Source organism: Mauremys mutica, chromosome 9 (assembly GCF_020497125.1).
Source record: "Mauremys mutica isolate MM-2020 ecotype Southern chromosome 9, ASM2049712v1, whole genome shotgun sequence".
Taxonomy (NCBI): domain Eukaryota; kingdom Metazoa; phylum Chordata; order Testudines; family Geoemydidae; genus Mauremys; species Mauremys mutica.
Window position 1 is genome coordinate 38430270 of NC_059080.1, and position 26791 is coordinate 38457060.

At 53.3% G+C, this 26791-nt stretch overlaps 1 protein-coding gene across 1 annotated transcript; it reads right to left on the reverse strand.

Moving 5' to 3' along the window:
- Nucleotides 1–590: 590 nt before the first annotated feature.
- Nucleotides 591–26131, reverse strand: LOC123377536 (glycine receptor subunit alpha-4). Its single transcript, XM_045030578.1, has 8 exons — nucleotides 26001–26131; nucleotides 25143–25210; nucleotides 22798–23021; nucleotides 20443–20525; nucleotides 18485–18625; nucleotides 17790–18004; nucleotides 14290–14439; nucleotides 591–881 (listed from the first exon to the last, which is right to left on the reverse strand). Exons 1-8 carry the CDS (start codon nucleotides 26077–26079, stop codon nucleotides 591–593), a joined length of 1251 nt encoding a protein of 416 aa, XP_044886513.1. The 5' UTR covers nucleotides 26080–26131.
- Nucleotides 26132–26791: the final 660 nt, after the last annotated feature.

A 26791-nucleotide genomic window follows, 5' to 3' on the forward strand; every position in this document is an offset into this window, starting at 1 on the left:
CAGCAGCAAATACCCTCTGTCACTTTGCTGGGGTGGTGGGAGATGGCACCTGTCCAAGTTGTGGCACACGGTAGCCTAGCGCCCCCAGCTCTGTGCTGGTGGGGGTATTGGAAAGATGGAGTGTCCCGTTCTAGAATGATACGCTCCCAGCAGTACATTATCCCATGTTACCATGCTGATTATGTATCGGGGGATGGAACATGTCTCTGTTTTGGAGGGCAGCAGCTCCAGCATCTTAGCACCCTCTAAAGCCATACTGGTTATGGACAGCTGCAGTGCAGCACTCCCCAACTCCCTGCTGGGAGATGGAGTGTGTCTAGATGATAAAGGCCAGTGCCTCAAGCAGCACAGCAAACCCCAACGCCATGCTAGAGTATGGGTAGATGGAGTACAGCCAGGTCCTCACAGGCAGCATTGTGCCCAAGTTTCTCAGCTGGTACTAGAAGTTCTGGGTCAGAGAGAGACAAGGTCCTGGCAAACCTACTAGTGTCTGACTGGTGCTGGTGGAAGGTTCCAGCCCACACCTCAGTGCGCACATGAGACTGGGAAGACATAGCAGCTCCCTGCCTGGCGCCATGTCCCGGGTTGCATCAGGGTGCCTGGTGGATGTCCTCAGACCGCAGCACTTTGTAGATCACCCAGTAGAAGATGTTAAACACCAGGAAGGTGAAGGGGAAGACGGCTCGGGAGATAGTGTCGATCCGCTTGGCCCTGTCGACATAGCGCCTGAGGATTGCCTCTCCCTCCCTCAGGAAAGGCGTTGGTGGAGGGGGGCTGTAGATGCTGGGACCCTCCACAGCACTGCCATCCTTCACATGCATGCAGTGGCCTAGGCCATAGCCACGGAAGTAGAAGCGGCTCTCACGGACAACCTCTTCCTCCTGGAGAGATGCAGATGAGAGGGGAAGGGAATGACATGTGAGTTCAGTGTCACTGGCCACAGTTAGATGCCAGACAGTGAGAGAAGGTGTTGCAGGAGTGTGTCTATTCAGAGAGTGTATATATACACCTGAAGAAGAGGAGTACTTGTGGCACCTTAGAGACTAACAAATTTATTTGACCATAAGCTTTCATGGGCTACAGCCCACTTCTTCGGATGCATAGAATGGAACATATATTGAGGAGATATATATACACATACAGAGAGCATGAAAAGGTGGCAGTTGTCTTACCAACTTGTTTTGATCATATACAGTGTATATACTGTATGGAAATGTGTGTGTGTGTATGTATATATACACACACACACAATATCTATACCAGCACATGAATATATAGAATTTAGAAATACCAAATACCATCACACATTTATGAGCCTGGATCGTGCAGGTAGAAGGGTCAGGCTAGCAGATCCCATAGCAGGGAGTCCCATTGGCTACAGTGGGACACCCTGCTATGGGATTGTGCATGGGCCCAGGGGTTCACACTCACGCATGCCTTTGCTGGACCAGGGCTGTGCTTTCCATGCATCTGTCCCATAGGCAGTGATGTGTGAGTAGCTAAGACAGTGGTTCTCAAGCTGCAGGCTGCTTGTGGCCCCATCAGCACACAGCTGCAGCCCATGTGATATCCTCAGGGCCATACAGTGTGTGTGTGTGTGTGTGTCCCTCACATAAACAGAGAGAGATGCATATGCGGCCCACAATGGTAAATATGTTGAGAACCACTGAGCTAAGATAATCCATTTCCACACAGTGTACCTCCCCCAAAGACCTGGAGCAGGAACCTGTTACATGTACATACCAGCATAGAAAAGCCAGGAAATCACAGTTAAGTGCTTATCCAGCCCTGGTAACCTCCTCTGGATTATTTTACCCACAACATTCCCACCTCCATGCACACAGAGTGCAGCCTGCACCTCGGATCAGGTGGCCGGACTGGGAATGGCTCTTTTTGGATTGCTCAGGAGGTTGAGGGGGCGTAGAATCATAGAATCATAGAATCTCAGGGTTGGAAGGGACCTCAGGAGGTCATCTAGTCCAACCCCCTGCTCAAAGCAGGACCAAACTCAACTAAATCATCCCAGCCAGGGCTTTGTCAAGCCTGACCTTAAAACCTGTAAGGAAGGAGATTCCACCACCTCCCTAGGTAACCCATTCCAGTGCTTCATCACCCTACTAGTGAAAAAGGTTTTCCTAATGTCCAACTTAACCCCCCCCCCCACTCTGCAACTTGAGACCATTACTCCTTGTTCTGTCATCTTCTACCACTGAGACCAATCTAGATCCATCCTCTTTGGAACCCCCTTTCAGGTAGTTGAAAGCAGCTATCAAATCCCCCCTCATTCTTCTCTTCTGCAGGCTAAACAATCTCAGTTCCCTCAGCCTCGCCTCGTAAGTCATGTGCTCCAGCCCCCTAATCATTTTTGTTGCCCTCCGCTGGACTCTCTCCAATTTATCCACATCCTTCTTGTAGTGTGGGGCCCAAAACCGGACACAGTACTCCAAATGAGGCCTCACCAGTGCTGAATAGAGGGGAATGATCACATCCCTCGATCTGCTGGAAATGCCTCTACTTATACAACCCAAAATGCCATTAGCCTTCTTGGAAGGAAAGGGCTTGCATGCATAGTGGCAGGTTGCCAGTGGATGAGTGTGTTTCAGGTTGTTGTGGTTGATGGGAGGAATGGCGTGTTTGTAATAGCAGTCACCAGGGCAGTCACGAGGCTTGGGGCAGCAAAATACCTAGAGCCGCCCCTGTCCCCCACATCCTCACTTGCCCCCCATGTTCCTCCTGCATAACCCCTCGCCACCCCCTTGGGACTCCCCCATGCTTCTGCTGTATGAGGGGTGAGCAGAGCAATAGGGGTAACCAGAGTGAATGGGGAAGAGGATTGTGGTGGGGGAGGTCAGGGCCTCAGTATTGGTGCTTGAAGGATTCCACAGCGCACTGAGGCAGCAGCCCCGCTGGGAGCCCATTGCCTTGGTGCAGATGCCGTCTCCCCCACTGTTTGCTGGTTGGGATGCTTGAAAGACATGGCAGCAGGGTCCGGAAAGCCAAGTGTCCCTGCCTGGAGACATTATCCTTGGAAGAGTTACCAGGCCAGGTCTGGAGAACAGAAGAACAGCCATACTGGGTCAGACCAAAGGTCCATCCAGGCCAGTATCCTGTCTTCTGACAGTGGCCAATGCCAGGTGCCCCAGAGGGAATGAACAGAACAGGTAATCATCAAATGATCCATCCCCTGTTGCCCATTCCCAGCTTCTGGCAAACAGAGGTTAGGGACACCATCCCTGCCCATCCTGGCTAATAGCCATTGATGGACATATTCTCCATTAATTTATCTAGTTCTTTTTTTAAGCCTGTTATAGTTTTGGCCTTCACAACATCCTCTGGCAAGGAGTTCCACAGGGTGATTGTGCGTTGTGCGAAAAAATACTTCCTTTTGTTTGTTTTAAACATGCTGCCTATTAATTTTGTTTGGTGGCCCCTAGTTTGTGTTTTGAGAAGGAGTAAATAACACTTCCTTATTCACTTTCTCCACACCAGTCATGATTTTATAGACCTCTATCATATCCCCCCTTAGTCATCTCTTTTCCAAGCTGAAAAGTCCAAGTCTTATTAATCTCTCCTCATATGGCAGCCAGTCCATACTCCTAATCATTTTTGTTGCCCTTTTCTGAACCTTTTCCAATTCCAATATATCTTTTTTGAGATGGGGCGACCACATCTCCACGCAGTATTCAAGATGTAGGCATATGATGGATTTATATAGAGGCAATATGGTATTTTTGATCTTATTATCTATCCTTTTCTTAATGATTCCCAACATTCTGTTCGCTTTTTTGACTGCTGCTGCACATTGAGTGGATGTTTTCAGAGAACTTCCCACAATGATTCCAAGGTCTCTTTCTTGAGTGGTAACAGCTAATTTAGACCCCATCATCTTATATGTATAGTTGGGATTATGTTTTCCATGTTTATAGAGACTTGCTGCAATCACTGGAGTGTGAAAGAGAGGGACTGTAATACAGAAAATGTTAACAACCCCTTAACTCTGGGTCACTACCAATGCCTCCATGATGCAGGAATACGGTGGCAGATGGTGTAAAGGCCTGATCAGCATCCTCTTGGGATGGGTGAGTGGGCCCTACTATCCCTATCTATACATTGTGAGGACATGTTGTGAACTACACCCATTGTTGTGTGTCTATAGAACAAGACTTACAGACATAAGCAGCCATATTATAATAGGATTGCAGGCAGTGCTCAGGGCCCAGAATTGATGCCCAGGCTGCCGGGGCACGGTAGGTGAGCTCTGAGCTGCTGTTTCTAACCCTGTCTGCTCACACTACATTATCATCCCATAGAGCAGTGCCGTGTCTGGCTTGCTCCATGGGGAGGGCTTTAGCATGCCTGTCAGTGTGGGGTACTTATAGAAACACACATACAGTGATACAGATCCAGGGGGGAAACCTTTGCATAGCTTCCCTGGGGTCACCTTACCTAGATAAATCCGGAGGGCTGAACCACCTGTGCTGGATAGTGACTCTTTCATCCAGCATGACCATAAATTGACTGTCACCCACATTCCCACAGTGGATTATTTTGGCCCTGGTGTTTTTGTCAAGACACCCAGAAGGGGGCTCTGTAGCCTCACTCGTTCCATATGGACTGTGGTTTTCTTTGAGACAGAAAGTTCTTTTCACTCCTTAGTAAGCTGATCCTTAAAGCTCATTTCTTCTTTCAAACAAGATGTAAAACTGAGGCCCTGACCCCGGTGGCATTTTTCACCAGGGTAGCAGTATTGACCCTTATGTTCTGGGCAAATTCCAGTCTGGATAACGACACTCAGCTTCACTTCCTCTCATGGGTAATGTTGCTGTGTGCTGGTTAACAGCTGCTGTTTGACTCCAGAAGTGGCTGCATTTCAGTAATGGGTCAAATGAGCCATAGTCATTCCTTACCTACCTCAACGAGGAGTTCCAATATTTAGTGGGCCAAATTTAGCCCTGGCATCAACAGGATCCAGCGGCACTTCAATGGTCTTGCTCTCAACTATGCCAGTGATTAATTTGGAAAGAAATATGATCTTGAGGTTAAACTATGGGGCTGCAACTCAGGTGACTTGGGATCAACATGTGGCTCCGCCACAGACCTTGGACAAGTCATTTGATGTCTGTACCTCACTCCCCAAGCTTCTGTTTGTATGTTGTAACCCTTTTTCCTACCCACTGTCTCGTCTGTTTAGGTTGTAAGCTCTTCAGGGCTAAGACTGTCCCTTTCTGTGTAGAATGGCTGATAACAATGGGGTTCTGATCTCAGTTGGGGGGTCTCTGAACACTATTGTCATGAAAAAGGTGTCAGTAAGGGGCTATCAGATCCTCGGATGAAAGGCTACAGAAATGATAAAGCATGATTATTCATCATCATCATTGTGCTTATTTCAAACTTTCACAAGGGTCCTCAGCACAGACCCGCTCATCTCATTGCATGAGTGAGCAGGGACCATACTCCTCCCTGATGTTAGTTTCTGGGGTGGAGAGCAGCCAGCTCAGGGGGTTCTCATGCAGAGAGAGCACTGATTTGGCTCTTTAACAGATAACCTGCCTAGTAAGCAAGTCTCTCCCGGGGGGAGAACAGAAAGCTGGTAAATTATTGATATTAGTTTTCTTTCATTGCAGAGATTTATTTAGCCCTTTCTTTAGATTTACCGCTAGCTGCAAAATCCAGGAAAGCAGAGAGAGCGCTTGGAAGAATGGCGCACACAGCAGGGTTGCTAAAGGTGAACTGCCAAGCCAGACAGAGGGTTGTGCCCTTCACTGCTCCTTTAGGAGCTGGAATGATGACCTCAGCTTTTTCTTACACTGCAGAAATAGATGCGGTTTGACTCACCTCTCTTGGCTGGAGGAGTTTGGTGCTTTTGGGAAGAGGATCACCAAACCCCAAGGCTGAACCCTGACCTTCAGTTATATTAGGCCTTGCCTAGATGGAGGCTGTGTCCCAAGAGCTGCCATTACTAGCAGCAACAGAGCAAATGTCTAGTGTAGGTAAGCAAACCTGTCAGCCAGGTGAGCTGCACTGGCGCAAACCGTGGCTGATTGGCCAAGCTCTCTCTGCATGGGGTTTGTACTGGTGCAGCTATGCTGGCGGCTGGAATGGGGGAGAATCCCTAGACAAGGCTCTGTCGCTGGGCCGGAGGGTCGGCTGGCTGTGCGAAAGAGAGACTGAAATCAAGAGATGTTAAACTTGACATTCAGAATGGAATTCCCTCCCAGGCCGAAATCCTGCTTTGCCAGTTTCATCCAGAAGAGGGAGCAGCTCTTGAGTAAAGCCCTGTGTGGGCAGCAAGCTTGAGCTACTTTCTGCAGCCAGGTCCTTCCATTCTGTGGCACTCTGGTGCTAGGGTGACCAGATGTACCGATTTTATAGGGACAGTCCTGATATTTGAGGCTTTGTCTTCTATGGGCGCCTATAACCCCCCACCCCATCCCGATTTTTCACACTTGCTCTCTGGTCACCCTATCTGGGGCGGCCAACTAGAGATTCGGTGGCAGTTCCAGGTATAGTACTAGAGCGAGGGTTGGATTCACCTGGACATGAATAATGCAGTCACTAGGGAGTCCTCTCGGTTTTCTAATCTGATATGACCTTCTGTTTGTTTTATGCTGCCCTCAGATTGTACATGTCCAACCTGCTGCAGAACTTTGTATGGCAGCAGCATAACAAGCTGGCAGCAGGCAGTGAGTCGGGGAGGTAGTCTGGGTTTCTGGGATAGGCATTCTAGCTGGGTGTTAAAACAATCAGCAGTGGAACTATGTTGTCACTGAAATTAGCACCATGTGTCAGATTTTAAATTGAACGCCCCCTTGAGAGGAAAGGGGCAGTTCATCCCTCAGAGAATTATTCTTTCAGCTGTCTACAGACTGCTGCACTGGTTCCATTTGCGTCAGGAAGGTTTTCTTCCTGGCCATAAGGGCTAGAAACACAGACTGAGGTTCTCTGTTGCATCTCCAGGAAGCACTCCACAGAACTCTCAGCCCTGTGGGAGGGCGGGCAAAGGTGACTTTAAGCCAGGAGCCTGTTACAAGGTCTCCTCCTGACAGCACTGCTGTTAAAAGCAACAACATAATGCCACCTTTGTGCCAATCCCCATCCATGGACTGCCACGGGGAAAAGCAGGTGGCTGACTCTGGCTGGAGGGCTTTGCAAAAAACAATCATTTCTTTCTGGCTTCAGCAAAGGTTCCACTCTAACAAGTGGCTCTGTGCAAAAGGCATTGTAGTCTAGTGCGTCCCATGAGCCAGCAAGACTTTGCTCTGTTACACCTGTGCAGTCCCACTCTCTTCAGATTAGACCCTTGGTGAGATGCATGCAATTCCCCCTTCCCCCCGACCCCCTGCCCTTTGCAATGGGTTTGCCCATCTGCCACAGACTGGCCTTGTCACGAGGCACAAGAAGGAACAGACTCCTGCTCTCTCTGTCTCCAGTGTTGTCTGCACTTGGGGGTTTGCCCCAGTTCCAGCCAGTGATTCCTGGCCACCAGAATAGCCTCCCCAGTGCAAACCTCTAGGGTAGCCCCGTTACGCTGCTGCTAGCACCAGTGGCGCTGGAAGCTGGGTTACGATGCACTCGGGGAAAATGGGAGCTGCCAGCACTTTACTCTGTCTACATTTGGGGTTTGTACCACTGCAACCATGCTGGTGCCTGGCCACCAAAGTCTGAAATCAGGTCTCCCTGCCAGCACAGGCAGGCCTTAGCTACGCAGGCTCTGCAGCGTTAACAGCAGTAAAACTCAGCACACACTTATGATAGTGGCTCTGTCAGCAGCTCTGGCTCTCCTCCAGCCCAGGGGCTGAGATCTGCTGAGTAAGAAGGTGTCAGTTCTTAACAAACCCTGTTCAGAATGGAGCTGTGCTTTCAACAGCTTCAGTTAGGGCCCCAACTACACTCCAGACATAACCATGTCAGGGGATCCAGTAGCGACACTGTAATGCTGCCAATCTGGAGCACAGATGGGCCCTTACGATGTAAACTCCTTGGAGCAGGCAGCTGGGCCCAGTTCTACTCTCTGCAAGGCTGGTGTAAATCACTGGATTCAGTAGGTTTGTCCCAGATTTACACTGGGGAGACAGAGCAGAATGTCTCCTCTTGTCTTTAATGGATCTTTAATTGGAAGGATTGCATACGCTCCGACGGCACAAAATATGCCGGTGAGTAATTATGCAGAAGGGAAACCAGGAACATCCAATCTAAGTTGGCGTCTATTATCCCTTTTGAATTATGGAGCTGTGTATTCAGAGTAGGAAGCTGGCTCTGCCGAGGGAGATGAGTGGGGCTGAGGCAGCTCGGAGGTGTGCACAGATGACTGGTAAGACAGCTGGGCTTTCTGGGGCTGCTGGGGGTCTGCAACAGGATGCATAGTGGGGCTGGGAGACATCACAAAGGGAGAGCAGAAGGGGAGGAGGCATGCAGGGTTACAGTGCTTTGTTGTCAGTAGCAAACATGGACATTTCATTCTGTCTGACCGTGAAACTCTTTAGAAGGTTCCTTTGAGGATGTTGGGGAGTCCAAGAGCAGTACTAACAAAAATACAGGAAGCCTGACCTGCCCCGAGTGTGACAGTCCTGATTGCACACCTAAATACACTCTCCCTGCTCTGAGCTGCCCCAAGTGTGACAGTACTGATTGCACACCCAAATATACCCTCACTGCTCTGACCTGCCCCGAGTGACAGACCTGATTGCACACCCAAATACACCCTCACTGCTCTGACCTGCCCCGAGTGACAGACCTGATTGCATACCCAAATACACTCTCCGCTCTAACCTGTACTGTGTGACAATCCTGAGTGCACACCCAACTACACGCTCACCGCTTGAACCTGCCCCAATTGTGACAGTCCTGATTGCACACCCAAATACACTCTCCCTCCTCTGAGCTGCCCCGAGTGTGACAGTCCTGATTGCACACCCAAATACACTCTCCCTCCTCTGAGCTGCCCCGAGTGTGACAGTCCTGATTGCACACCCAAATACACTCTCCCTCCTCTGAGCTGCCCCGAGTGTGACAGTCCTGATTGCACACCCAAATACACTCTCCCTCCTCTGAGCTGCCCCGAGTGTGACAGTACTGATTGCACACCCAAATACATGCTCACTGCTCTGACCTGCCCTGAGTGACAGACCTGATTGCACACCCAAATACACCCTCACTGCTCTGACCTGCCTCAAGTGACAGACCTGATTGCACACCCAAATATACTCTCTGCTCTAACCTGTACTGTGTGACAATCCTGAGTGCACACCCAACTACACCCTCACCGCTTGAACCTGCCACAATTGTGACAGTCCTGATTGTACACCCAAATATACCCCCACAGCTCTGACCTGCCTTGAATGTGACAGTCCTCATTGCACATCCAAATATACCCTCACTGCTCTGACCTGCACTGAGTTTATTAGTTCTGTTCCCACCCTCACCACTCTGACCTGCGCCAATCCCTGTTGTTCTCACTGAATTTAGCATTCAGGTTAGAGCATTGTTTGCTTTCCCTGCACTCACCTGCCCCACCTGACTTCACCTGTTGCACCTTTCTGAACCCCATATGCATGTCCTCACTGTGCTGGACTTTGTGTGTTTATGACCAAACAGAATGTCTCTGCCCAGGGGTTCTCCAAGGCCTTCTTACGCCACCTCTCTCTCAGTGCACTGGTCTGTCCAGCTGTGGTCACTCTCCTCAGGCGTGAAGGCTCAGGGGGGCTGCTGCCCACTCCTAGGAGTGTGTTTGGAAGAAATTCCCAGGATCACTGGTAAGAAGGCTCTGACTCAGGGGTGGGCAAACTTTGGAGCCTGAGGGCCACATCGGGGTATGGAAATTGTATGGCAGGCCATGAATGCTCACGAAATGGGGGTAGGGGTATGATAGGGGGTGCGGGCTCTGGCGGGGGGTGCGGGCTCTGGGGTGGTGCCAGAAATGAAGAGTTCAGGGTGCGGGAAGGGGCTCCGGGTTAGGGTGCGGGGGAGGCGGGGTGAGGGCTCTGGGGTGGGGTTGGGGATGAGGGGTTTGGGATGCAGGAGAGGGCTCCAGGCTGGGACCGAGGGGTTCAGAGGGCAGGAGGGGGTCAGGGCTGGGGCAGGGGTGTGAGGGCTCTGGCTGGGGGTGCAGGCTCTGGTGTGGGGCTTAGGGTGCAGGAGGGTGCTCTGGGTTGGGACTGAGGGGTTTGGAGGGCGGGAGGGGGATCAGGGATGGGGCAGGCTGTTGGGGCACAGGAGGGGTGAGGGCTCTGGCTGGTGATGCGGGCTCTGGGGTGGGGCTGGGGATGAGTGGCTTGGGGTACAAGAGGGGCTCTGGGCTGAGATCGAGGGGTTCGGAGGGCGGGATGGGATCAGGGCTGTGGCAGGGGATTGGAGTGCAGGGGGCAGGGAGTCAGGAGTGCAAGCAGCTCCTGGAAGCATGTCTTCCCTCTGGCTCAGAGGCATGGCCAGGCAGCTCTGCACGCTGCCCCATCTGCAGGCATCACCCAGGCTGCAGCTCCCTTTGGTCAGGAACCGCAGCCAATGGGAGCGGCGGGGGCAGCGCCTGTGGATGGGGCAGCATGCAGAGCCACCTGGCTACACCTCCGTGTATTACGTAGGAACCAGAGGTGGGTCATGCCGGCTGCTTCCTGGGAGCCGAGCGGAGTGGAGCAAGACCCCGACCCTGCTCCCCGGCTGGAGCTGAGGGCCGCATTAAATGGTCTGATGGGCCACATGTGGCCCGCGGGCCGTAGTTTGCCCACCCCTTCTCTGACTGGACATTCTTCCATGGTCCCTAGAGAGCTGCTTTGTCTGCCCATGGGGAATCCATAAGAAGTAGTGAATGGCACAAAGGAAAGGAGATTGCCCTTCTGAGGAGAGATGCGGAGTAGAAGCCTCAAAAGGAAGAGTGGGAGATGACTAGACACAGGATTGGGGGTCAGAATGCCTGAGTTTTAGACCCAGCTCCGCCATTGTTTCTCTGTGGGGCTTTAGGCAAGAACTTTCACGTCTTAGTCCCTCTGAGGGATGTTTGCAAAAACGCTTTGGAGAAGGTGCAAGTCATGGAATGTGACGGTGTTGTTTCATAGAAATCGTACCACTCTTGTGATCATTGATCAGTCACCCCCTACCCGAGGTACTTATCATTACCCGTATTTTACGGAGGGGAAAACTGAGGCACATAATGGCAGAATGCTTTGCCCCAGGTCACACAGTGACAGAGCTGGGATTGGAATCCAGAAATTCCTGCTGTGTCCTAGTCACTATGCACCCTTGTCCTGGACAGTGAGACTGTTTCACTCCCTTTAAATCCAAACCCCACCCCCACGCCAAGTATTTTTGTGGCTCTCATCTTCCTAGCCTTTGAGCATCCCTGCAGGATAACTTTGCTGTGCAGCCAGGCCAGGCCATGGATGCAGCTATCCCCAGTGGAAAGGACTACCCCATTTTTTGTGGCTGAGGGTGCAGGCGTGAGGGGAGGTTAACATAAGAGAAGGGGACAGAATGGGCTGAGCCAGGGAGGTTTCTCACAGTGGGGGGTGGTTGGTTTGCTTTTACCCTGGAGCTGGAGCTGGAGCTGGAGCTGCAGAACTGAGAGAGCGTTCCATAGGTGGGCTCGCGGCTGGTCAGGCCATTCAGCTGCTGCAAGGACTCCAGGCTGGGCGTCTGGCTGGTCAGGCCCTTTTGGAATCCAATAGTGCAGACCAAACAAAAACAGGACAGTGGATGATTGGTGGCGCCACCAGCCAGCACACGTGCACAGAAGCTTTGAGCAAAGGCCGTAGTGCCAGGGAAAAGGAGGGGGGGTATAATGGGCAAGGGTGAAGGGTGCCCACCTGGTGATGCAGTGCTGAGGAGAGTGAAGTGGCAGGTTATGAAGGTACGTATCTCTGGCAGCACAGCGCCCCTAGCATGGGTGTCTGGAGAGGTCGGACAGCAGCACTGTGCCCACACGCAATACGGATGTGCCAGGAACATGTCCAGACTGAGGGTCTGATTCTGGCAGTGCTGAGCACTCTGATCTCACATTAACTGCAGCAGAAGATGCGGGCGCGCGTCCCCATGCAGGACGGAATGAGGGAGTGGGGCTGATGGCCTGATTCTGCCCTGCAGCTTTGGTAGTTTGTTCACACCTGGGCCAGGGGGCTGTCACACGCTCCCTTCTGGTAAGAGGCAGGGAAGAATCAGGCCCCTTATTGACCAGGCTACATTGAGCCTTTCTTTCTGAATAACCGGGATCTGCAGTTGTTACAATATCCACCAGAGGGCGCCCACCCAGCCCCTCTGAACGTAATGAGGACACTGGAAAGTGAGAAGCACAACTTAATTACAAATTGAATAGGAAGGCTACAAAGCGCCAGCCCTGGAGCTGGCTCCCTGGGCCTGCCAATCTCATGGAAGTCAGGCCTCGTCTGCTGGCTGCTCTGCTTCTTCCAGGGGACGCCTATCTGCCTTTTGCTCCCTGCTTTGGAGCCCTCTGGAAGGCAGCGGGGAGGCTCCCGCTGATGATGGGGTGTTGGCACAACCAGGGCCGGCTCCAGACCCCAGCGCGGCAAGCAGGCGCGTGGGGCGGCCCTTTCCCGGGGGGGCGGCAGGCTGGGCCGGCGGACCTGCCGCAGTCATGCCTGCGGGAGGTCCACCGGAGCCCCGGGAGCAGCGGACCTGCCGCAGGCATGACTGCGGACGGTTCGCTGGTCCCGCGGCTCCAGTGGACCTCCCACAGGCATGACTGCGGCAGCTCAAGCGGAGCCGCGCGACCAGCGGACCCTCCGCAGTCATGCCCACGGGAGGTCCGCTGCTCCCGCGGCTCCGGGGTGCCTCCCGCGCATGACTGCTTGGGGCTGCCAAAAAGGTAGAGCCGCCCCTGGGCACAACCTCCACTTGAGCAGACTGCAGCATGGCCCGGGCAGCTGGCTCTGCTGGAGGAAGAGGAGCCTAGGTGAGGGTTGGTGTCTGAGCCCAGGCCCCACTCATCTGCCGCAATCCACGGCCGGTTGGTGCAGAGACTTGGGGAGGTTGGTTTTCTGCCTTGGCCGGGGTCGCTTGCCGGTCGTGAGCGGCAGCATATGGGCCTGGCATATGGGCACTCCCCAGCCTCTAGCGCGAGCAGGCAGAGGCCCTTCACTTCAGATCAGAGCTTCACTATTAACAAGCACCATCTATCTGGGCTTGGTCACTAGGCAACCAATGCACAGCTCGGCAATGCTGCTTTTATTTATTTAGAGCCTGTTTGATGCCCTGACTGTTGATCAGCAGCATATCCTCTGTTGCCATGACGACATACTGATAACCTTGCCCCTGGGACGGGGGGCGGAGGGCCATCTCCCCCCACCCCCCAGCACACCCACACCTTAAAGCACAGAGAGTGATGGCATTTCCTAGAGGAGGAAAGCGGCTGCCCTGGAATAATCCCTGTGGCCCCGCTCAGCCTGCTGACCTCGGATGGGTCTCCAAGTAGACATCTCTGGGGACCACACACACAGTCCTTTCTCGGCTCGGTGTGTTGGTGCCTCCCGCTGACAGGGGTTCTAGGCCCTAGAGAAGGATTTACCAGCTCTTCTGTTTCCACACACTGAGTCTGGGGTCAGGATGGGCAGTGTGACTGAGCTAGCAGCTGGCGGCACTGCGTCTCAGGCCTCCTCCATCTCGGGCCTGATCCGGTCCCAGCCACAGCAATGAAAATCTCTCCTTGGCTTGAGTGGGAGCAGGACTGGGCCCTGCAAGACTCATACTGAGGGCAGCAGGATGCTTCGGGGATATTTTACAGGTGTCTCGGGGCTGTGGGTTTCCAGAGCTGCTCCCAGGTAACAGAACCCTCCAGCCAGGCTTGGGACCATGGGCCGTAGGCAGAAAGAATAAGGTGCCATCAGGCCCTTGGCAGGCCACTGTCTCCCCCAGCTCAACGCTATTACTAGGGTCTATGCCCCCCCGCAAGGAGTCACTGCCTGCTCCCAGCCCCTGTGATGTCATTCTAAACTGGCTGGGAATTTGTGACCGTATCTGCCCAAGCCGAGTGGCCATTCCCAACCGGGCTATAGCTGGGCAGCAGGATTGCAGGTTTTAAGTCTTGTAAGGCTTGCTTCCCGGGTGCCCCGAGGCTGGGTGCATCTCGCAGGGCTGTCCCTTGGGCTCCCTGGAGCAGAAGCACTGGGACACGACTGAGAGAGCCTGGTTAAACTCCTGGTGCAGGCCTCTCCAACCGCTCAGGGCTCTGGGGGTGGTCGGGTGCAGCGTATGGGCCTGGGAGGGCCAGCCGGGGAAATCCCCGCCAGCCAGTCCCCATGGTAACGCTGAGGATGCAGTGTGTGTGGAGGGTGTGGGGGGACTCACCATCCTCTGGCGCCGCTGCCTCCTGCGCAGGCGCATGAACTCCTTGTGCTGGCGGGAGACGAAGTTGACGGCCGCGTATTCCAGCAGGGCGGCGAAGACGAAGAGCAGGCACACGGCCATCCAGATGTCAATGGCCTTCACGTAGGAGACCTGCAAACCGGCATGGAGGGAGGTCTGGTCAGAGAGCGCAGGGCCTGGGCTGCTCTGGCCTGTGGGGACAGGGCCATCCTCTGGCCCCAGGCCTCCCACACCCCTCTGCTAGACAAAGCCTCTCACCATCTCCTCCGGCCTGCCCAGCCCCTTTCACTTCTCCCTCTCTCCTCCCTTTTTCAGCCATACTTCCCCCTCCCCCACCCTTGCTATCTCCCTCTTTTCATTCCCTTCATCTCTGACCCCAGAGGTGATTGTGCTAAAGCAGTGAGGAGAGCAGCCCTGTGCCCACCCTCTCCTGGAGCCGCCATGATGGGGCAGGCCCCATGTGGGGCCGGCAGGGGCCACGAAAAGAGGGGAAGAAGAAAATAAATTATGCAGCACTTGACGCATTTTCCACCCATGTGTCTCCTCCCAGCTCCTGCTTTTATTAACCCAAAGCAGCTTTCGTCTCCTATCGTCGCTGTCGCTGCTTCACTGGTCCGCTGGGCAGAACATCCGTGGGGCTCTGCTGACTTGGCTAGCAGCCCTCCCCGGCATGGTGCTCCTTCCAAGTGCTGCAAGAGAGGAGGAGCATCTTGCTCCCCCTCAGCCCTGACTGACCCAAGGGCAGGCCCTTCCCAGGCTGGCTTCATGGCCCTTCCTGAGAGCTAACTGAATGGGAGCCCCTTAACCAATGCCACAGTAGACAATGCCAGTCCCAGCCACTGCTCATGCCTGGGAGCATGAGGGAGGTTCAGTGGCCTGAGTCAGTCTTTTCTTAAGAACGAAGAACGGATTCGAGAGCTGATTAAAGTCAGGGGCTTGTCCCATCGTCGCCTGTACATGGGGCTGGCAGGAGCTGAGCTAACTTTGCCAAGGCACCTTTGTCCTGGTCTGGAAATCCATTTCTCTTCCAGTCCTGCCCCACTCCTCACACTGCTCTGCCGATGCCCCTCACTCCTGACCTGCAGCCCCCTGCTATTCCAGCCTTGAATCTCCCTTGCCAGTCCTGCCGTTTTATGATGTGTCAATGGGCAGCAGGACAAGACATCCCAACTCACTTTACTTGTGATCGAAACAAAAACCTCTAGCTTGTGGTGATGAAAAGTTGGTGTTCTGATGCAATGCACCACTCATTCACTCTCGGGGGCAGGTCTGGCTCTTACTATGTGTCTGTACAGCACCTGCTATTATGGGGCCCTGCTCTGAGTCAGGGCTTCTACTGTCACGTGAATACTGAATAACTCATAACTAGCTCTTGCCCCTGTTTGAGCTGAAAGAAGAACCCTTAGTACAATCCCCTTCCCCCTGCTAACAACTAGAAAACCTCATTTAAATTCCTCACAAAATCTGGACTCTGTCAGCTTTGGAAGAACATGGAGCCAGGTTTTCAACTGAGCTTAGCACCAAATGTGCATCCAGCATGCTGAGATCTTTGGCCCACAGTTAAGCAAAGACTTTTCCTTCCCCGACCCCTTAACAGAACAAGAGGGAGAGCTTGTAACTCCTCTGGAGCTGACCCTGCTTATGCTGACTGTCCTCTCTGTGCATTTCCCTCTGCTTGGACACTGGAGCTCAAGGAGGTCAGATTGAGTTGTTTAGAACTGGTTTCACTCCGAATGAGTCAATAGCAGGGTTGCAAATGCTGCCAGGGGATGTTTGTTTGCTTTAAAAGACAATGGTTTCTGCTGGAGTCAGAACAGAAAGGCACAGGAATGTTCCCTCTCAGCTTAGCTCTTCAGGGCCAGGTTTACCCTGTTAGCATCCAAGACTGTGTCTCCATCCCTTACTCCCCCTCCCAGACTCCAGGTGCTACAGCTGTGCTTCCTCTAGTGCCTGCGGTTACAGGGACATCACCAACATCTAGGGCAGGACTCTTGGAACATGTGCTTACTGGCTAACAGCATCATTTGTTTGCTCTCTGTGCATGGGGTTAGCTGAAAAAAACCTAGCATCATCCTCAAGATGTGCAGGAAGCAGGAAGAAACATTTTGCTTCTGAATTAGGAAACTATAAATAGTCCCGGTGAGCAGATGGGCTGAACATGTTGACAGGAGCCGGCCTGGCCGAAAGGGATCTTTTCTGGCAGCAGAAAGGTAAAATTTGAAACACCTCCTTCAACTTCACCAGACAGCGTGAATCGCTTGTGAACTGGGGACTTGGAGAACAGACTGGCGTGAGGCATAGTGCATGCTGGGGAGGAGCAAGCTTCTCCTGAGCTCAGCTCTGCCAGAGTACCTCAACCCTCAGCTGCAGAGCCCCCTGCTATTCCAGCCCTGGGCTCCCCACACCCACTTTGCCAATGCCCCTCTTTCCTGACATGCAACCCCTTGCGAGTCCAGGTCTGGGCTCCCCACACTGCTCTGCCAATGCTCCTCAGGCAGGGCCGGCTCCAGACCCCAGCGCGCCAAGCGCGCGCTTGGGGCGGCATTTTGCCGGGAGGGCGGCAGGCGGCTCCGGCGGACCTCCCGCAGGCATGACTGTGGAGGGTCCGCTGGTCCCGCGGCTCCGGTGGACCTCCCGCAGGCATGCCTGTGGATGCTCCACTGGAGCCGCGGGACCAGCGGACCTTCCGCAGGCACGTCTGCAAGAGGTCCCCCGGAGCCACGGGACCGGCGACCGCCAGAGCGCCCCCCGCGGCGTGCCGCCGTGATTGGGGCGGCCAAATTCCTAGAGCCGCCCCTGTCCTCAGGCCTAACCTGCAGCCCCCAGCTATTCCAGGCTTGAGCTTCTCAGTTCCATTTTCGAATGCAGTGATTGTAATTACAGTGTAGTTCTGCTTTTCCATCCTTGCAATTGCTACTAAATTCACATTGTTGGGAGGTTAACAACGTGACTGAGAGTGATCCTGGCGTGAGGACAGTTTGCTGCAGCACTGGAGAGGAAGCAGAGCTCCAGTGAGGCCCAGCGGTGGTAAGGTGAGACTTTTCTCCACAGTGCATGCTCCTGTAGGTTCAGCAGGTCCGGAGCGCACTGAGAACAGGGGCAAGCTCCTCAGCTAAATCAGTGTTGCTCCATTGACTTCAGTGGAGCGACATCATTCTACTGCAGCTGAGGATCTGGCCCTTGGTTACTGGTACCTGCACTGGGTTCTACCCCACACAGGATTTGAGACCTCTTGTGTCTGGGACCTGACATACAGTTACCATCCAGTAGGGGGAGGGGGAGAGTACTGGGGTACATGGCTTGTGCCCAGGAAGTTGGGATAGAAGCAAACAGCTTGCTCTGGGCCTGCTTTGCTCCAGATCTCCCTGCACGGCAGCTGGGTGAAGCCGGAGGAGTGGGAGGAGCAGTGGTGTTGGAGCACGGAATAGATGATATGATGGCACAGGCAATGCTGACGTGATCCGTAACCCCCTTCCACTGACCTTTGGCAGAGAGGCCCGGGAGCCCGCACTCTGGGTGGTCATGGTCAGCACTGTGGTGATCCCCAGCCCTACCCGGGCGGGTGCAGCATCCATATTGATCCAAAAGGAGACCCAGGAGAGGATGACAATCAGCAGGCTGGGAATGTACATCTGGATCAGGTAATAGCCCATTTGTCTCTCTAGGTGGAACTTCACCTCGATGCAGGTGAACTTTCCTGCAAGGAGAGATAGAAGGACAGGTCAGCGCCATGGATGGTCACTAGGTCTGGGCAGCTGTAAGAGAGGTTGTGGTGACTTGGTCAGAACTCCCTAGCTCATGGCACATGAGCTGGGGTTCTGGGGAGACACAAAACCAAGGCATTGGCCCAGTGTGGCCATTGGCGGCCCCCTGGCACTCTTTGTAAGAGTTGGGGCATTACCCTGTTGGCCTGGCAAGTGATAACTCAGGGAGATATGCTCCCAGCTTCCCCTGCTGTTTCAATCAGAGACAATCTCCAGCCACACTTCCAGGCCTAAACTGTTGTTCCTGGGGTGGGATCAGGATCACTCTCCCTGTTCTGATCGCTTGCAGAAACCTCAGGGTGGAGTTATATGTGGGGCAATCTACAGGGGTTGTTTACCTGTGCTGTGATGCTGTCAGGGCAGACTTCTACTGGTGTGTGTGTGTGTGTGCGTGTGTGTGCGTGCGCACTTACCTGTGTTGTAATACTTTGTACAATATCCCAAATCCTTTTCATCCCTCAAAATAAACTGTGGGAGCGTCAAGCCCTCTGCCACTTGGACAGCTTCTTGCTCCTCCAGCCACTCAAAGATCAGGTCATTCATGGTGTAGCCAACTGGCAAACCGAGAGAGCACAAGAGAAAGTGAGGGTGGATGGAGCAAGGGAACGAGGGGAGAGAGAATGAAAATTTGGAGACGCTTCTCAGAACCCTCAGGCCAACTCTAGAAACAGGATGATGGAGAAGCAGATTTGAGGCTGCTCCGTGTGCTGGCACAGGGCATTCCCATTGAGGTTAGTCCATTAGCCCACAGTAGCTGTGAAGGGCTGTGGTGCAGTGGAGAACTTCCCCTCTAGATGCTTGACTTCAGTCAGATTGGCACAACTGGTTTTGTGCTACATCTTTATTCAGGCCTAACATTCCCAAGTTGGAATTCTGCCCTGTCATGTGAGCAGGGACGGCTCTACAGTTTTTGCTGCCCCAAGCAGTGCGCGGGATTGCCGCCATGGGCGGCGGGGGCAGTCTGTGTGCCCTTAGGGCGGCAGGCGCGTTTCCGTGGCGGCGGCAATTCGGTGGCAGCTTCTATGACAGCTAAACATAGAAGCTGCCGCCGAATTGCCGCCGCCGCGGAAACCCGCCTGCCGCTCTAAGGGCACATGAACTGCCCCCGCTGCCCACGGCGGCAATTCCGTGCGCTGCTTGAGGGAAAAACAACAGGGACTGCCGCCCCTTGCAGATTGCCGCCCCAAGCACCAGGTTGGAATGCTGGTGCCTGGAGCTGGCCCTGCAGAGCTGGACATGTTGAAGTGCTGCCTGCAATGCGCGCTGTGAGTTCATGCATTCATGCCTTGGGACTAGAGCGGCGTAAGGACTTGGAAGTGCTCCTGTTTGGAAGGGAATAGCCATAAATGTGTAGATATGCATGCCATGTAATAGACACACATGCATGTGCAACGCACCACAGACAAGCATGCACTAAGAGATTCACACATGCAATAGCAGACACAAATGCATGCACATCATGCCATAGAGATGCACGCCTCCACAGAAATTCATACTCATGCAAACCTACTGACGAGCACACCTGGGATATGCAGGCTATTCGCACAGTGACAGCACTCACAAGATGGGCACAGCACTCTCAACTCTCTCTCTCTCTCTCTCTCTCTCTCTCTCTCTCACACACACACACACACACACACACACACACACACTTGTAATAATTCCCCCAAGCATAGCATCAGAAATACACACTCACTTTCTCTCCTGGAAGTAGAGTATGGCGTTTTTCTAGCAGCCATGATCCTCTTGCCAGGGTCTCATATAAGTATTAGGCCTATTTTCTCCCCGCTTCCCCTCCCCCTCCTGCAGTGTAGGACACCCAGTCCCAAAGTGAGGGCCACTCACCCCAAAATGAAGGGAAGGCTCAGGGTCAGAATTCCCCCCACACGGTGTCTCTCAGCTGCTCACTAATCGTGCCCCTTTCCCTCCTGTGCCCACAGTCCCCCTCTTCCTTGGCTCATCTTCTCATTGCTGCCACCATTTGCCCCTCCTTTCCACCTTTTCCTCCCCTGCTTCCCCTTCACCTCCATTCATCCCTTTCCCCATCTCCCTCCATTGCACCCTTCCTCTTTCTTCTCTCCTGGTTACCCAGCAGCCCCCTCAGTCACAAGCAGCAGCAGGGGCTGCAGATGTGTGTGGGCCGAGGGGGCCCAGGCTGCAGGAGAAGTGGGGTTACATGCAGCCAGCTCTGGAGGGGGCCAGCATGGGAGGCATGTACAAAGACAGCTGCTGGACACAGCCTGCTGATTGTCCTTCCCCTAGTGCTGCTGCAGGCAGCCACCACAGGAGCAACCTGGAGAGACGGTGGGACACGGCCCTCAATCCTGCCTCACATCCTTATCCCTGCCCTGTATTCCCAGGGGATACTCACAGCTCTCCAGCTGCATGGTGCACGTCTGGATGTCCATGGGGAAGTTCTTGAGATCCATGGGGCAGGAGAGGATCAGCGTCAGCCTGGGAGGAGCCGAAAGAATGGAGCAGGTTTGCCTGAGCCTGCTGCATTTGGATAGCCCTTCCCGCCCTTTGTCTTCCAAAGCAGCCCTGGGACTTTGTGGGGGTCGGCGAGCTGTGCTGCTGGCCCATGGTTAACAGCAGGCACAGAACCTCTCATTAGTTCTCTGTGTAATGGCTCCCGCACCAGGGGGCTTGAGCCAGGAAACTTCAGCACTACAAGCATGGGCCTGTATCACTCCAGCTAAAGGAATAACTCCCTGAGCTGGTAATAGTAATAGGCTATTCACCGCTGGGAGGGACATATGCAAATCAGTGGGGTATACATGCCATGTGTGATGGGGTAGTGACCTCACACGGGTGATGAAAGGGTTAATGTAGGCCTGAGCGGCATCTGGAGGATGCATCTGTTGTAATTAAAGATGAGGCCCAGTTGGGGAAGCGCTGGGTGGGACTATAAAGAGAAGTCTGGCTCAGAAGGGGCTGTAGGCAAAGAGCTTTGCAGTTCCTCTCTGGCAGATGCAGGATCGGAGCAAGTTCCTGCAGCTGACTCTGGCACAAGGACAGGAACTGGACCCCTGGGGAGAAGCCCTGGGAGGTGCTGCTTGTTACCAAGAGCCAAGGAAGGGGCTGGGGTAAAGACCTGAAGAAAGGCTAATGGAAGGAGTCCAGGGAGGCAGCTGCAAGGCATCTGACAGAGCAGACCTTGGCTGCTCGTCCAAGGGTCTCTGGACTGGAACCCAGTGCAGAGGATGGGCCTGGGTTCCCTACCAGCCACTGGCTGTAAGAGGATAAGGATGATCTGAAGTCCTGAGAGACGTATATAAGGACCACAGGGCTGAGAGCTGGGGGCCTGATGCGAAGATACTGGATTATCTGTGAGACTTTGTCATCTTGGAAGGGGTAGAACTGAAATGTGACTCTCCCGGAGGGCCAAGTTGTAAGATGAGGCACCACCACAGGACCAGAGTGACCAGTGGCAGGGGGTGCTGGAAAGGACAAGGATGCTACACCATGTCCAGCCAGGCCAAGGGGCGCCTCTGGTGAGTGCTCCCTTCTACACAAGTCAGAGGATCAAGAGTTGAGGGAAATGTGGTCCTGATGAAATCACTATAAGGGGGATGCACACCTGATTGAAAAAACATACTTGCAATAGTTATCAATGGCTTGCTGTCAAATTGGGAGGATATATCTGGTGGGGTAGGTTCCCCAGAGGTACATCCTGGGTCTGGTACTGTTCAGTATTTTCATTAAGGACTTGGATGATGGAGTGGAGAGTACACTTATAAAATCTATGGATGACACCAAACTGGGAGGGGTAGCAAGACCTTTGGAGGACAGGGTTAGAATTCAAAATTACCTTGATAAATGGGAGAGATGGTCTGAAATCTACAAGAGGAAATTCAGTAAAGACAAGTGCAAAGTACTTAAGAAAGAAAAATCAAATGTACACACAGCTACAAAATGGGGATTAACTAGCTGGGTGGTAGTATTGCAAAAAAGGATCTGGGGTTTATAATGGATCACAAATTGTTAACTCATATTCAGTGTGATGCTGGCAGGAAAAAGGCAAATGCCATCGTTCTGGGGTGTATTCACAAGAATAATTATTCTGCTCTACTCAGCACTGGTGGGGCCTCAGCTGGAGTATTGTGTCCAGTGTTGGGCACCTCACTTTAGGAACAATGTGGACAAACTGCAGAGAGTCCAGTAAGAGCAACAAAAGTAATAAAAGGTTTAGAAAATATGACCTATGAGGAAAAGTTGAAAGAACTGAACATTCTTAGGTTACAGGAAAGAAGGTCTGATGAGTGTTCAGATATGTTAAGTGCTGTTATGAAGAGGACAGCGATCAATTGTTCTTCACGTCCACTGAAGGTAGGACAAGAAATAATCATCTGAGTTTGCAGCAAGGGGGATTTAGGTTGACTCTTGGGGAAAACCTTTCTAACTCTAAGGGTAGCTAAGCACTGGAACATGTTACCTAGGGTGGTTGTGGAATCCTCATCAGTGGAGGTTTTGCAGACCAGGTTAGAGGACAAACACCTGTCTGGGATGGTCTAGGTATATTTGGACCTGCCTCAATACAAGGGATGGCCTAGATGAGATCCCTCTATCCCCATGTGTCCATGATCCTAAGACTCATTCTTGATCCCTTTTTCCCGGGATGACCCTGCCTTGTTTCCCCCCTAGGTAGGCGGAATCTCCTCTCCTGCTTTCCCTTCACACACCCAGAAAAGGGAGCTCTCCCCGTTTCTCCCTGCCCCGTGGGTACCTGATGCTGTACAGCACGTTGCCATTCTTGAAGATGCGCAGCAGCTTGTTGTCGGTGGTAACCTCATGGAAGTTGGCCCCCTTTTCGTTGGCAAAGAACAAATCTGGCTTCCAGATGGAGTCCAGCATGGAGGGGTCCAGGTCCAGTGAGTCGTCCGGGTACTCCCTGTACGCCAGGCGGGGGTCGTTCCACTGCTGGCGCAAGAAGACGTTCACCCGGTAATCCTAAGGGGAGAGGACCACCTATCACAACCAGCTGGGGAGGAAGAATATTCCCTACTATCAAACACCTATCGTGCCTCAAGGGACTTGGCTCTAGTGTGATGAATGGGGCTGGAGAAAGAGGGCCAGGTTCCTGGGGAAGAGCAGTCAATTGGAGCTGCTGCAGGAAGCAGGCAAAGCTCTCCTTCCTCCGCGCGGGGCGGAGAGGCGTTCTTGGGAAGGGCTGGGTGGGAGGGAGCAGCCAGTGACAGGTACTATGGCACTCTGGAATAGTCGGATTTTTAACAACCCTATTGAAATATCTAGAACGTTTATAGTGACTGTGTTCCTGGCTTCATGGATGTGTCCTACAGGAGTTAACGTCAATCAAGGTGACTAATGCAAATCCCCAGTTACTGAAGATAATGCAGGTAACAAATCCTCTTGTAGCTGAGAAGAGCAGACCGAGTGACCTGGCTCAAAGTTCCTGGCAAACAAAGTACTTGGAACTAGACAGGGACAGCCCTGATTGCAGAAGGGGGTCGGTGTCTCATGTTCAGGCCAGGAGTTTGTGACCAGAGACAGGCCTTGTGAGAGGATTTGGGGTTGTTTCAAACCTGCCAGGGTCTCCCTATGGAAGATGGGTAAGCCAGGCCTGCATATAAACTGTCTAAAGTTTTAAAGATACGTTTCTCTGAAATGCCTTTTTCCTCTGATAGTTCTCGCTTTCACAGCTGTTGGCACTTACTGTAAATTTACCACTGTCTTAGGGCCCCCCGACTCCCCTGCCACCAGCAAAGAAGTCACGGTTCCTGTGCTAATTGTACCTCTAAAACTGTCCTCCCCATTTCTGTGAGGGCACTGCACTTAGGTTGCAGGCCCCTAGCCACAGGGTGGGATGATCCATTCCCTCCTGCCTGAGGCTTAGCCTAGAACTCCTATGATGGGTTTTTTTTTTGTAATTTCAGCAACTCTGACTTCAGTTCAGCCCCTGCAGCCCTCTTCTCTCAGGGTCACATGCCAGAGTTCTCCCGTGCCCATTCAGCTCTCCTAAAGCAAAGATCTGTTTGTTCTGACCAGCAGCACAGCTTTCTGCTGCACCTCACACTGCTCTGAGTTACATGTGGGTGGCTACTCGCTTAACTCTGCAACTGGTGGGTGGGGAGGGGGAGTTGGCAGCATTAACAGTTGCACACACTGAGGTGAAGAGAGGGAGCTCAACGAAGAAAAAAACAAAAAACATATCATCAGCTCTGACCCAAACATCATGAGGGTTTTTTAGTCTCATGATTGGGTGGAGGGTCTGACTCACGGTTGTAGGACCTTGGGGGTTGGCCCTGCTGCATATGGTTCATCTCTGCTGCAGAAGGTGCCCTAGGGTCCTCGATGGCCAGGAGTGACCATGGCCTTTCAGTTCAGTCTCATCTACAAGACTGACAGTGGGTCTGGCCAAAGGACAGGACTTCTGGCTCCCGCTGCCTGGCGTGTCTTAAGGAAACCGTGAGCCTCAGGGGCCCCGCCTCAGGTGGGGAAGGCAGCTTGGGTACTTGGCTGGACATCGCTGCTCCTCACAGGGGGGCTGAATGTACTGTGCCAGGCAGCGCTACCCCACCCCATTGGGGATGAAACACTCCTACAGGAACCAGTTCAGAGAGGCCTTGCACATCCTTGGGGAGCAGCAAGACTGGCCTGCGGAAGGGAGCAAATACTAATCTCTTTCCTGCATCCCTCTCTGGCCCCCAGAAGGCTCCAGCTTCTCACGAGGTTCCTGCCATCCACCTCTCCCCACCACAATGCGGTTCCTAGTCCATTCTCACACCCTTCCCCCAAGGCCCCCCACTGCTTAGCCCCTTGTCCCACAAGGGTCCCACCACTTCCCCATAAGTCTCCCAGTACCATGGGCAATGGGTCTCCATGATAGCTACAGGATTAACACTACAGCTGGGGCTGAACAAACCTTCAGGTGGGCTGGATCTGACCCCAGATCTCATGGTTGCCCATTCCAAGATCCTGGTGCAGGCACAGCAAAGAGGGCCAAATTCCCAGCCCTTGATGGGAGGTGCCACACCCAGCTGTCCCCTCCGCAGGCTTCTGGGGGAGTGGAAGGGGCTGGGAAGAAGGGTGGGACAGATGGTGAAGTCTTACCATGGTGGTTTCCGTGACAGAGCCAAAGCTGTTGATGAAGATGTTGCATGTCACATTGACAGGCAGGCCTGAGAAACAACCAGACAAGGTGTGAGCCCTCCTTAGAGCAGCTGGTCTGAGGGGAATTGCTCCCCCTCTGCACCCCAACAGTCACTCACCTCAATAAACACACAGGCACTTGCCTGGATAGATATACAGTCATGCACACACAGAGAACCCCCGTACACCTGCGTACACACATGCACTCTAATGGGATGGGGGGGGGAATTCCAGACCCCCCATGGGTTCATTTACACTTACAAACTCTGTATCTGTGGGTTTCTCCAGGGGACGGAGAAAAGGCCATGGGGGCAAAAATCTGGCTGGTTCTTCACCTCTTGAAAACTTGTAGACAAAAGCAAGGGCAGTGGGTTGGGAGTCCAGAGCCCACAGTTCTGGTCCCGACTCTGCCACTGCGACCTTGGGCAAGTTGCTTCCCTCTCTAGGTATATGCTTCCCCTCCCTCTCTTTGTCTGTCCTATCTGCTAGACTGTGAGCTCTGTGGGGCAGTGGCTGTCTCTCACTGTGTGTGTGAACGTACAGCCTGAGCACAATGGGGCTCCAGGCAATACTGTAATCATAACAACTGGCCTGGAATAGTGGGTGGCTGCAGGTCAGAATGGAGGGGCAATGGCAGAGCTGTAGCAGGTTCCCAGGCTGGAATAGCAGGGGAGGCAGGTCAGGGTTGAGGGGCATTGGCATGGGTCCTGCACCAAATCACTTGCTCACACTGTCCCTGGTTCTAGTCAGTGCTGTCTGAGAGACTCTGGGTTTCAGTCGCTGTGGGATTTTTAAGCCTTATTTGGGCCCCATATTTACCTTTGAAGTTAGGTCGAATCCGGGCGTCATACCCTGACGTTTTTCCCATGAGCTTGTCCAAGAAATCAGAGGGTGACATCGGCTGGCCAGAGCCTGTGGAAGTGGATTTAATCTCCTCTTTCCCGGAAACCAACCTGAAGGGGGAAAGGATGGAGGTTAGCAGGCTGGAATCCTTCCTCTTGGGCCAGGAATGCCTCAGCATCTGCCTCAGTGCTGTATGGAGAGCTGGGGAGAAGGAGTCTTCAAGGCACTGCTGTGGTGGAGCTCCTAGAGCCAGAGACCTGCCTGGCACAGACAGGCCTTCGGGTTGAAGAAGCTTGCTGTCATCCTGGCTGGTATTGCCAAGGCACTGCTTTGAGGAAGCTCACAACCTGCTAGCATGGTTATTTTCAATGTCAGGGTTGGGTGGGAGTATTGTAAATATCGAGGAATTGGACAAGCAGCTGTTCCCCCTTGCGGTGTGTTCGAAATACTGTACGTGACCAGTGCTAAACAGTCACATGCAGCTGGGGAATTGCATTGCCGGCAGCAGGGAGGCGTTCACTCTTTGCTGGAGCTGTTCTTTCTCCTCTTACCTATAACAGCGTCTGGGTCTCTCTCTGAGGAGTGTCTGACCTGGGGGAGAGCAGCTGCAGCATACAGCCCTCGGTGCCAGTTGAAGCAGAAGCTTTGCAGCAGGGACAGAATAAGCCATGGGCCTCTGCCCTGCCTGACTTCACACAGCACAGATGCCTTCCACTGGTGGCATCAGCTTGCTTACCTATGCTTGGGCCCAGGGTCCTGCTGGTCTA

Bases quoted from the DNA above. Each gene is read 5' to 3' on its own strand.
- LOC123377536 (XM_045030578.1), bottom strand. From the start codon at position 26,079: ATGTCACCCTCTGATTTCTTGGACAAGCTCATGGGAAAAACGTCAGGG. The intron at 18,005-18,484 runs GTAAGTGCGCAC...CTCTCCTTGCAG, and splicing joins TACAAAGTATTACAACACAG to GAAAGTTCACCTGCATCGAG. The intron at 882-14,289 runs GTGAGTCCCCCC...GCATCTCTCCAG, and splicing joins GGCAGCGGCGCCAGAGGATG to GAGGAAGAGGTTGTCCGTGA.